The sequence below is a fragment of the Danio rerio genome, chromosome 19 (assembly GCF_052040795.2).
Source record: "Danio rerio strain M-AB ecotype USA chromosome 19, GRCz13ab, whole genome shotgun sequence".
NCBI lineage: Eukaryota > Metazoa > Chordata > Actinopteri > Cypriniformes > Danionidae > Danio > Danio rerio.
In genome coordinates, this window is record NC_141039.2 from 4,344,162 (window position 1) to 4,356,804 (window position 12,643).

Sequence of the window (12,643 nt, forward strand, 5' to 3'; positions counted from 1 at the left end):
TTTTAATATTAGAAATTCTGGCAGACATTTACTTGTAAATACACTTTTTTTAAAATACAAACATAAAACTTTTTAAGACACTCAAAAAAAGAGAAAATGAAAAAAAAAAAACAACCAACAGTCATACATTTTTTTAAATTAAACAACATTTAAACATACTTTCCCCCAACCAACCACCCATCAGTGCTATCCAATGGTAAAAGTAGGTACTAAAGGCATAGTAAACAAATTAATCACAAGTTTGTAAAAAGTAGATATAAGGGGAACACATTTTTTCTAATAACAAAATCTTGTCTATTAGAGTATTATCTGATTTTTTAAAAACTTTGTTTTAACAAGTGATTTTAATGCTTCAAATTGTTCATCAAATCGCCATGGAAACATTTCTAATTTTACTATTGCAGTTCGTTTATAAAAAAAAAGAAATAATAAAGACATATATACAAGTATAAAAGTATCAAATACCTTTATTAATAACTTATACACTTACATTGATTTTCATTACAAATATCTGAAATTTCCTGAATTAAGATACATATCCTTGAGAATATAAATGACTAAAAATGTTTTAATTTTAAAAATGTTTTAAACCCAATCTTATTTAAATTTAAACAATAATACTTGCATTAGCAATTTAGCCTTAGATTGTCTTTTTATGGCCTTATTTCTGTTTACAGATTTTTATTTTTAAAATGTGAATATTATTTATAACAATTACACTCATGATGTAAGTCTGAACAATAATACTGCTTGCCTTAGTACCATAGACTGTAAAATATATAGACGTAGTATCCGTGACGTCACCCATAGGTTTCTAAAGAGCGCAAAAGAAGCCACAAGTAGGCGCGGCCAACCGTCGCCATTTTGTTCGTGCGTCATCACACCCACGGCGGGAGACCAAACAAGGGCAAAGAGGCGGAGAGTGAGCGGAGCTACAGACACCTGCTGGCATTTAGCTTAGACCTGGTTCAGACACACTTTACTTTGGGAGAACGCTTAATATTTTATCACCTGCGACTCGTTTGTATTCTGACCACTTGTGCTTGGTTGTATACTATATCAATAAAGTGTTTAGACTTTTAAAAACACTGCTGTAATACATTGAGCCACTAAGTATTGTTCTTATGACGTTTTTCAACAGGAGGAAAACGCGAATTACTTCCAAACACTTCAGATATAGTCTGTGTTAGTTAATGTAAGACTATTAATGAAATCCAGCATAACACTGTATGACAACGCTTCAGATGACGATTCTAGAGCCTACAGCTAATCAATCTGACAGATTCTGGAGTGCGTTACAGCTCTAAATATAAATTTAAACGATAAATGATCTTAAATAAAACAAATACATGAATAGAGATGGTATATAAGTATAACTTTACTCACATGGGAAACGGAGGCCACGTGAATGGTTTGTGAGCACAATTAAGTGCCCTCACCATGACATTCCATCAAATAATTGTAGGAAACAAGTCCAAAAGACAGTCGACTGTGTAAAGCCACATAAAACAACACAGAAATACGATAAATATGCCGAGATCAGTGGCTAATCTGCAGGATTCAGCTGAGGTGACGTGACGGCGATCAGCGAGACCTAGCTGTCAATCAAGTGGCCACTCCCTTTAATTATGCAAACTTAAAATAACTTAATATAAAGGAAACGGATGAGTTATAAAAAAATTCACCCCCCTCACAGTTGTCATGAAGGGTAATATTAGCTGTATTAACCAAAATCTTTTTTTGTACCAGGCTGTAAAAACTTTTTTTCTGCTGTAAAGTTGGCCATTCTAACAGTGGGCTCAATTGAAATTTGCTCTGTTTTGGAGCCAGGAGCGGCCAAGACTAGCGGAATTTCGGATGAATTGCAGTTTTAGTTACTTTCGTATTGGCTTCCTGAGAGAGAGCGGGAGGTTGCCGCTTGCTTAGTACGTACTTCAGTGAGGAAAAAGAAATTATGCTACAAAATAGCCAAAATATGAGCTCAGTTTAATTATTTTAAAGCTGATTTACTATTTCTTTTCACTAATCAGCTGAACACAAAGCCTGTAAAAGAGCTAAAAGTCTGCCAGGGGCCCTGCTGAGCCTGTGTGTGTGTGTGTTTCTATATGTATGTATGTGCTAGTCACCTGGCTTCTGTTTTCGTTCTGGTTACAGATTGGGATTGTCTCTTCTTCTCCACTTTTTCTTTAGACAGAGCGCTCTTCTCCTTCTCATTCTCTCGTTCCTTGTCCTTCTTTTCTTTCTTCTTCTTCTCAAACTAGAAAAGGAACACAATAATAGATCAAAGAACTAAAACAACAACTGCTAACATCAAAATCATGACTGACGAAAAATAAACTTTTGTCTGGAGAAGTTTTAAGCTAGCGTTAAGTTGTAAAAAGAACCATTTAATATAAACTTTCAGAAAAAACACAACATAAAGAGAAAGGAAAATAGCGAGATTTTTCCAATATTGTGCAGCCCTAGTGTGTGTGTGTGTGTTTACCGGTGTGGAGTTGCGTCTGTGTTGTCGCTGTGTGATGTCTGGAGTGCTGGCCGAGACTCTCCAGCGTTCAGCGCTGTGCTGGTGAGGATGATGATGATGAGAGCAGGGTGTCAGAGGGGATACAGACGCAGAGCGGGAACACTGATCTGAGAAAACACACACCAGATATTTAGAGACACTCACTCATTTATTTATGCATACAACACTACAACTGAGATCATACACTACTGTTTGAAGGGATAGGGCTGGTAGAATTTTTTTTATGTTTTGCATTTCTTATGTTCATCAACCGGGTGACACAGTAGCTCAGTGGTTAGCACTGTCGCCTTACAGCAAGTAGACCACTGGTTCGAGTCCCGGCTGGGCCAGTTGGAATTTCTATGTGGAGTTTGCATGTTCTGTTGGCGTGGGTTTCCTCCGGGTGCTCCGGTTTCCCCTACAGTCCAAAGACGTGCTATAGGTGAACTAAATTGGCTGTAGTGTATGTGTGTGGATGAGTGTGTATGGATGTTTCCCAGTACTTGGTTGTAGCTGGAAGGGCATCCGCTACGTAAAACATGTGCTGGTTAAGTTGGCGGTTCATTCCGCTGTGGTGACCCCGGATTAATAAAGGGACTAAGCCGACAAGAAAATGAATAAATATTAATATTACAAAGAAAAACTATTAAAAATAGTTATAGTTAATAATGTGTACAAAAATTTAATTAGGAAAACTAAAAAATGGACAAAAAATAAATAAGTAAAAATAAATAAAAATATATAAATAAGATAAAAAAATGTAATTTACTGTCATCTGGAAATAAATAAAAGCGAAACTAAAAATATTTATAATAAAAATAATTGAACGCAAACCAAGACAAAAATACTTAATTTACTGTCATCTGAAAATAAATAAAAGCGAAACAAAACTAAAAAAAAACTTGAAATACAAGCTTTTTTTAAATAATAAATAGGGACTAAGCCGAAGGAAAATGAATGAATGAATCTAATATAAATGAACTATTTATCATTTTTTTCTTTATTTAAAAATGCAAAATAACTATGTTTGTTGTCACTTTACACACAAAATATGTATAACTGGATTTTACCAACAAAAAACCACCCAAACTAAAAATTTATAAAAATATGGATATAATATGGAATGATATGGAGTTGGTAATATGTATCAATAATAAAAATAACAATTTATGTAATTTTCACCTTAATATTAAACTAAATAGCCAATTCCATCAAATAAAATCAGTAAAAAAAAAAGTCCAACTAGAAAAAATGGCACCACTTCTGAATTGAAAATGCTTCATTATAAACTAATAAAGCTAAAGGTAAAAAATACAGTTGAAATCAGAATTATTACTTCCTCTGAATTATTAGCCCCCCTGTTTATTTCTTTCCCCAATTTCTGTTTAACGGAGAGAAGATTTTTTCAGCATATTTCTAAAAATAATAATGATAATAAATAATAATAAATTATAAATTATAAAAAATAATTAATTGACTAGATAATTTTCAAGACACTCCTATACAGCTTAAAGTGACATTTAAAGGCTTAACTAGGTTAATTAGGTTTACTAGGCAGGTTAGGATAATTAGGCAAGTTTTTGTATAATAATGGTTTGTTCTGTAGACTATTGAAAAATATATAGCTGAAATGGGCTAATAATATTGCCCTTAAAATGGGTTTAAAAAAATTAAAAACTGCTTTTATTCTAACCAAAATAAAACAAATTAGACTTTCTCCAGAAGAAAACATATTATCAGACATACTGTGAAAATATCTTTGCTCTGTCAAATATGATTTGTGAAATATTTAAAAAAGAAAAAAAAAACTAAGGGGCTAATAATTCTGACTTCAACTGTATATACACAGAACAGATCATTGAAGTTTATTTGAGATATAAATAAGATGAACGGCTTGTTTTCTCTGTGTTTATAAAGTGTGTTTAAGTCATTAGTAGGGTGTGTATGTAGTGTGGTGACTTTAAAGGGGACCTATTACGCAAAAATCACTCTTATAAGTGGTTTAAACACAGTTGTGTGGCAGCAGTCTGTGAATATATCATCTAAAAGAAACACTTTGATTGACATTCTCCCTTTGTACGTGTCACTAGAAAGGGGAAAGCCCCGCCCACTAGTGACAATCTCTCCCAAATTAGCATAGGACGTTAGTCTTGTTTGTGAATCTGCCACTATGCTGGCACGCATTTGTAGCTCCGCCTTCTTTTAAAAAGAGCACAATCTCATTTGAATTTAAAGCGACAGTCACTAAAATGGCACATTAGAATCAAAAGGAACAGTTTCAAAGAGTTATAAAACATTATCAGTGTGATATTTTAAGCTAAATCTTCACACTCTAGGGACATCAGAGACCTATTTTACATTTTATGTAATCAGTGTGGTGTGTGTGTAACTCACGGGGGTCGCTGCTGTTCTGCAGGGTGGCGACGCTGCGGCTGCGAGCCAGAAAGGAAAGGGTAGGCGTCATCAGTCGCTCCACGATTCGACTCTCCCACGGGCTCAAGCGCAAACTGCGGGCTGACACAAGAGGGTGCTGTTAACATCAACATATGCTGACACAAACCACAGGTCACTGGACAAAGGGCCAATCAGCAGGCTGTAGCAGTGCTGCTAGACAAATCAGAGCAGCCGTTACAGGAAGCAGACTTATCAGGCCCTTCGTTGAGTGAACACTGATCCTTTTCTTGATCTGGACTCATTTCTGGACACTACAGTAAATATTAGTGAATGCTGTAGTGGTTTATGTACACTCATATGTTTGCTTTGTCTGTTTGATGTAACTCAAGAGAGTTAAAGTACAACTTAGTGTATTTAAGTAGTACTCAGTATTTACTCATGCTGTTTAACTTGAAAAATGTTGCTATTTTACACACACACACACACACACACACACACGTGTAGAACTATCTTTATGGGGACTTCCCAAAGACATAATGTTTCTACTGTACAGACTGTAAATTCTGTCCCATTATTTCTAATCCCAACCCTCACAGGAAACAGGAACCTGCATTTTTACATGTTCAAAATATTTCATTCCATCTTATTTATGATTTTTTTATAATTAAAAATGTCCCCATGACGCTAAATTTACTGGAATTGTATTGGTATAATTATGGGGACATTTGGTCCCCACGATGTTAGGAATAAAAGACACACACTTTCTATTCTATTCTATTCTATTCTATTCTATTCTATTCTATTCTATTCTATTCTATTCTATTCTATTCTATTCTATTCTATTGTTCATACATTTTCTTTTCGGCTTAGTCCCTTTATTAGGGGTTGCCATAGCGGAATGAACCGGCAATTTATCCAGCACATGTTTTACGAAGCCGATGCCCTTCCAGCTGCAATATATATATCTGGGAAACATCCATACACACTCATACACTACGGACAATTTAGCCTACCCAATTAACCTGTACCGCATGTCTTTGGACTGTGGGGGAAACCGGAGCACCTGGAGGAAACCCACGTCAACACAGGGAGAACATGCAAACTCCACACAGAAACGCCAACCGACCCAGCACTACCTACTGCATCACCATTTCGCCCCATATTATATTATATTATATTATATTATATTATATTATATTATATTATATTATATTATATTATATTATATTATATTATTTTATATTAAGTTATATTAAGTTATATTATATTATATTATTTTATATTATATTATATTATATTATTTTATATTAAGTTATATTATATTATATTATATTATATGATTTTATATTATATTATATTATATTATATTATATTATATTATATTATATTATATTATATTATATTATATTATATTATATTATATTATTTTATATTAAGTTATATTATATTATATTATATTATATTATATTATATTATATTATATTATATTATATTATATTATATTATATTAAGTTATATTATATTATATTATATTATATTATATTATATTATATTATTTTATATTAAGTTATATTATATTATATGATTTTATATTATATTATATTATATTATATTATATTATATTATATTATATTATATTATATTATATTATATTATATTATATTATATTATATTATATTATATTATATTATATTTTTGCAAATTAATAAATAATATTAATAACATTAATATATTTATAATAATATTAATAGCATTAATAACATTAATCAGGATAATGTGACCCTGAAAACTGTTCAGCTTTTACAGAAATTATTCACATTTTAAAATATATATATATATAAAAGAAAACTGTTAATTTGAATAACAATACTATTCTATAATATTACTACCCGTAGTTGTATTTTTGATTAAAAAAGCAGCATTTGTAATCTTATTTAAAGAACATCTTACAACTCCAAAATGTAGCATATCAGTGAGTTTAGCAAAAAAATGTGATGGCATAAGTGTAATACTGAGACCTTTTGATCTTGTGTTATAATTTTGCATAGGCTGAGATCTCTCCTAAATGTTAGACTGTTTTCAGTAGTTCTGCTGTTTTATTTAAAAGACCTCAATTATAAATATTCTCTCCTGTGAGTGTTTTAAGTCTAGACGAACAGCACACTAAAAGCAGAATAATCTCTCCACGGGTTCAAAATCAGGTTAAACTGCTTTAATTCTGGGAATTATGAGATGCTGCAGTGTTAATTACTCAGACAGCACATTAAAATGTGGTTTGGATCTTCACAGACTAAATGACTGATCTCCACGGACATGAGCAACACAAGTGGAGTGATGAAGAAATGAATCTGTGGTCTCCATTACACTCATTTCCATCTCTCCTTTAGCCACACACACACACACTCAGGCAGAAACACACTCCAAAGATGTATATGACAATCATGTAACACTCAAACAGTCATGAAAACGGACTCTTGATCTGGATGTAGCGATGAGGTGGTGCTCTGATCTCACACTTTAGCAACACCAGAAAATTTACAGCACTTCAGGACGACTGGCCACAGGCCGTCGCTAGGCAACAGCTGCCTTTTTTTTTTTCTTCTCCCCCACTGCGGCAAACCGTGCTGTTGCCTGAACTACTGTAACCGAAAGCTTGATCACGATCTAGCATATAAAATCTTGCTTGGAAACAATCTTGATTCTGAATATCATAACAACCAAACCCAGAATATAGCATTTCCAGGAAGCTTGCAGGGGAAAAAATAAACCTCAATGGCCATGAAGTCTCTCAAACCGTGTAAGATTGAATAGCTTAAATATTATGTGTTACATCTCAGCGAAATGTGCATTATGAGTGGTCATCTCTAAAGACAGGGAAATAAGAGCAGACGTTGAGCTACAGGGATAGCATGCGGTGCACAATGCTGTTATTATGATGATTTATACACATCTGTGTAGCCACAGTTTTGCTGTACTGGACCGTTCTGCTACAATGCGGAGGTCAGCATTTTGGAAAACCTATTATTTCGTCGCTAAGAAGGAAAATGTGGCTATAGTCAGAACTACCATAGGTTAAACTGTGCATAGTATGTACATTAGCTACAGTATATGTGTATAAAAACCTGTATTTGACCTTCTAACAATCTCTCCCTCTCTCTCTCTCTCTCTCCCAACTCTATGTTTTTCTAGTATTGTTTACTAGTGCTGTCAAATGATTAATCACGATTTATTGTATCCTAGATGTAACTTTTTATTTACACACACACATACATACACATATATACAGTTAAAGTCAGAATTATTAGCCCCCCTGTTTATTTTTCCCCCAATTTCTGTTAAACAAAGGGAAGATTTCTTCAACACATTTCTAAACATAATAGTTTTAATAAGTAATTTATAATAACTTATTTTTTTGATCTTTGCCGTGATGACAGTAAAATAATATTTGACTAGATGTTTTTCAAGACACTTCTATACAGCTTAAAGTGACATTTAAAGGCTTAACTAGGTTAACTAGGCAGGTTAGGGTAATTAGGCAAGTTATTGCATAACGATGGTTTGTTCAGTAGACTTAGGCCCCGTTTACACTAGTGCGTTTTAGTTTGAAAACGCATAAGTTTTGCTACGGTTACGCCATCCGTCCACACTACGCCGGAGTTCTCGAGCGCCGAAAACGGAGCTTTTTGAAAACGCTGGAGAGGCCGTTTTCATTCTAAAACGCTGCTGCTCCGTCTCAGTGTGGATGGGGAAAGACGGAGACATCTGAAAACGGAGGCGGGGCTGCAAACGTTCGCCTATCTGATTGGGGCTTTTCCTCAATATTAAGTAGCCTAACACACACAGTTCAGTCTCGCATCTCCTTCTTGTAAGTTAAGACTTCGCAAGTTTGATCAAGGCTGCAGTCTCCCCCTTCTCAGTTTGATATGGAAAACATACCGAGGACACGGGTAAATCTTCAAAGGGAACAGTGTACTTTATAACTTCATTTACATCACCTTGGCTGCGTTCACTTTCTCAACAATAAAATGTAAACATGATTTAAGGAACTGCCTATTTTCTTTTTAATATTAGCAACTTAACAGACAGCAGAAATGTTGAGGCGCCGTGCCGCATATATGAGCGTCATCTTCACTGTGTGGGTATTTATAACAAAACGGAGCCCATAACAGCTGCCTCTTTTCAATTTCAGTGAAAATACGAAACACACCATCTCTTTTGCTGAATATTAGTTTTAATAATCGATAATTATAAAAGTATAACATACAATAAGTTTATACATTGTAGGAAATAAAGGTAAGCGATCAGTCAATGTACCTGGATTAATCATTAACTTATCTTTGCGCTTAACCAAAACATGTTACCCGTAAACAAGTAACTTATTAGATTCCAATGACCAAAGTCAGGGAATTGGCCTATGTCGTTAGATAAAGACAACAACATGAATGAAATATCACGTTTAGCAAATATAGTGAGATTAGATCCAGCGGGAGATGCTTGATGAGCAGTCCGACAAGCAGAGCTCTCATCTGGGTAGAAATGCTGGAGCGCTTGCCCGAGAGTGTGTGTGTGGTCACGTGATGTGCGTTTTCAGCGTTTTGGTGTGGACGGAGAGCTGTTCAGAAACACTGGGTAAAACGCGAGTGTGGACGCGGATCGTTTTCCTTCTACAACGCCGTTTTAAAACTAAAACGCACTAGTGTAAACGGGGCCTTAAAGGGGCTTGTAATTTTGACCTTAAAATGGTGTTTAAAAAATTAAAAACTGCTTTTATTCTAGCTGAAATAAAACAAATAAGACTTTCTCCAGAAGAAAAACTATTATCGGACATTATGTGAAAATGTCCTTGCTCTGTTAAACATAATTTGGGAAATGTATAAAAAAAATGTTCAAAGGGCGGTGAGTAATTTCTGACTTCATTTGAATATTGGTTCGGTTACGATTACCATGTCATCTATTCGGTTCAGTTCAATATACCGGTGCATCACGGTGTTCCATACAGAGTTACACCCCATTCACACGGGGCGTCAGGGTCAACTCTTCCCATTCATTTTGAATGGGTGACATCAGGCGTTGCTGAACTGCATTGTGGATCCGTCGGCGCCACTTCAGAGGCGTTGCTCGCTGCAGAAGTTGGGACTACCTCAACTTTTTAATTGCAGTCAGCCAATCAGATCGCTCTATGCAAATACACCAGCCAGACAGTGGCCTATTGCTGACTGAATTTCATTGGCTGACGCTGCTATGATGATCGCTTCAGCCCCAACTTCAGACACGCCTTTAGTCAAGCGTTGACACTGAAGCCCCGTGTGAATGGGGCGTTATATTTATTTCTTCACAACACAAGAATGTTTCTTTTTATTAAAATCTATGAATATATTTTTATAATATATGTAATACAATTTCGCTCTTTATTTCAAGCAGTCAAGATATATTTACCTGTACCTTTAACTTTACCTGTTCAAAGAAAACACCTCAAGTACATGCACAGAACAACGTGAGCATTTAGAGCAAATAAACTAATGTAAATGTTATTCTGCTTGCTCTTTAAGCGCTGTCAAGCGCAAGGAAATTTTCACAGTATGTCTGATAATATATTTTCTTCTGGAGAAAGTCTTATTTGTTTTATTTAGGCTAGAATAAAAGCAGTTTTTAATTTTTTAAAGCCATGTTAAGGTCAATATTATTAGCCCCTTTAAGCTATATTTTTTCTGTAGTCTACAGAACAAACTATCGTTACACAATAACTTTCCTAATTACCCTAACCTGCCTAGTCAACCTAGTTAAGCTATTAAATGTCACTTTAAGCTGTATAGAAGTGTGTTGAAAAATATCTAGCCAAATATTATTTACTGTCATCATGGGAAAGATGAAATAAATCAGTTATTAAAAATGAGTTATTAAAACTATTATGATTAGAAATGTGTTGACAAAATCTTTTCTCCCTTAAACAGAAATTGGGGGAAAAAAAAAACAAGGGGCAAATAATTCAGGGGGTTTAATAATTCTGATTGCAACTATGTATATAAACATTATGTACATACTTATAGATATATACATATATATTAAGATATAATTTGTATTTTATATAAATATTTATATATATATATAAATATAAACAAGCATTATATACAATATACAATATAGTCATACATATATTAAAAGTACGCACAAATACATTTCGTAACTATACATTTTTATTTTGGATGTGTTTAATCGTTGGACAGCACTATTTTTTCATGCTTCAATTACTTGTTGTTTTTATTAGTTTGTAAGCAGCTTTAATATAAGCGTCAGCCAAACAACTGAATATAATGTTATTAAATATAATGTGTATAAAAAGTTGAAGTCAGAATAGTTAGCCCCCTTCGAATTTTTTTCTTCTTTTTTAAATATTTTCCAAATGATGTTTAACAAAGCAAGGAAATTTTCACAGTATGTCTGATAATATTTTTTCTTCTAGAAAATATCTTATTTGTTTTGTTTCGGCTAGAATAAAAGCAGTTTTAATTTTTTAAAAGCCATTTTAGAGACAAACTCATTAGCCCCTTTAAGCTATTTTTTTTTCTTGATAATCTACAGAACAATCTACTGTTATACAATAACTTGCCTAATTACCCTAACCTGCCTAGTTAACCTAATTAACCAAGTTAAACCCTTAAATGTCACTTTAAGCTGTATAGAAGTGTCTTGAGAAATATCTAGTCAAATATTTTTAACTGTCATCATGGCAAAGATAAAATAAATTAGTTTTTAGAAATGAGTTATTAAAACTATTATGATTAGAAATGTGCTGAAAAAATCTTCTCTCAGTTAAACAGAAATTGGGGAAAAAAATAAACAAGCGGTCTAATAATTAGGGGGGGCTAATAATTCTGACTTCAACTGCATACTGTAAAATAGAAGAGAATCAAATGTTTATAAGAACTGTTTGACAAAAGTGAGTTGTACCGAGCCAAACCACTACATATCATGCAGTGGAAACGCATTTCATGTGAACCAGAACTAAATGTACTTTATTTAGTATCCAGATTAAGAGATGCAAGAACTTCAAGTGTGAACACACCCTCAGTTCATTGTTTTATCAGTCCATTCATAAAGCCCATTGTTATTTTATTTACATCAACCATTAATCAGCCTTTCAAATCACACACTCAGGGTGAACAAATAAAAAAAAATCCACCACCAGCACCACGACCCACACCAAAGACTGATGAACACAGAAATGAAACAAAAAAAATCCTGACCACAGGTAAAAATAACCATCACAGACTATGATGCAACAATGCGAGAGCGCTGATCAATAAAAAAAAGACATTTCCCACGATGCAACACAAGAACGAGGGGTTTAGGGGGGGTGCATGGGGAGGTGAATCAGAAAGGTGTGAGAATGACCATCGATCACCAGGCACAGGCAAGCAGGCCACCAAAAAAATGAGCAAATCAAATCAAAATGTGGAAAAAACACAACTGAAGAACCAAAAGAACCAGACGAGGGGGGGGGAGGGGATTTTCGGGAGCCGCTCCGTTCTTACTTCTGCAGGGCGAGTTCCAGAGCGTGGCCGAGGACTTGGACAGCCTGTTGTTTATCACAGGCTCCGTCTGCCGCGGCAGGTTGACCGTGGAGGCTGAGCATCTGCCTGCAGAACGCAACACAGAGAGCAGAGCGTTCACACGGGGCCCCCCGGGAGCCACGGCGGGACGGGCGCAGCGCTGGGAGGATCATGCAGACTTTCAGAGGGAGAGCTG

General features: G+C 34.5%; 1 protein-coding gene across 8 annotated transcripts in view; it reads right to left on the reverse strand.

Moving 5' to 3' along the window:
- The window catches only part of map7d1b (MAP7 domain containing 1b), a 90,574-nt gene that overhangs the window by 21,086 nt on the left and 56,845 nt on the right, over positions 1-12,643 (reverse strand). For 4 of the 8 annotated variants that reach the window (XM_087295088.1, XM_087295089.1, XM_087295091.1 and 1 more), the window contains 4 exons: positions 12,430-12,534; positions 4,898-5,017; positions 2,486-2,631; positions 2,127-2,257 (listed from right to left, as the gene is read on the reverse strand). In XM_087295088.1, the coding sequence (XP_087151214.1) occupies positions 2,127-2,257; positions 2,486-2,631; positions 4,898-5,017; positions 12,430-12,534 (502 nt within the window). 8 annotated transcript variants of the gene reach the window in all.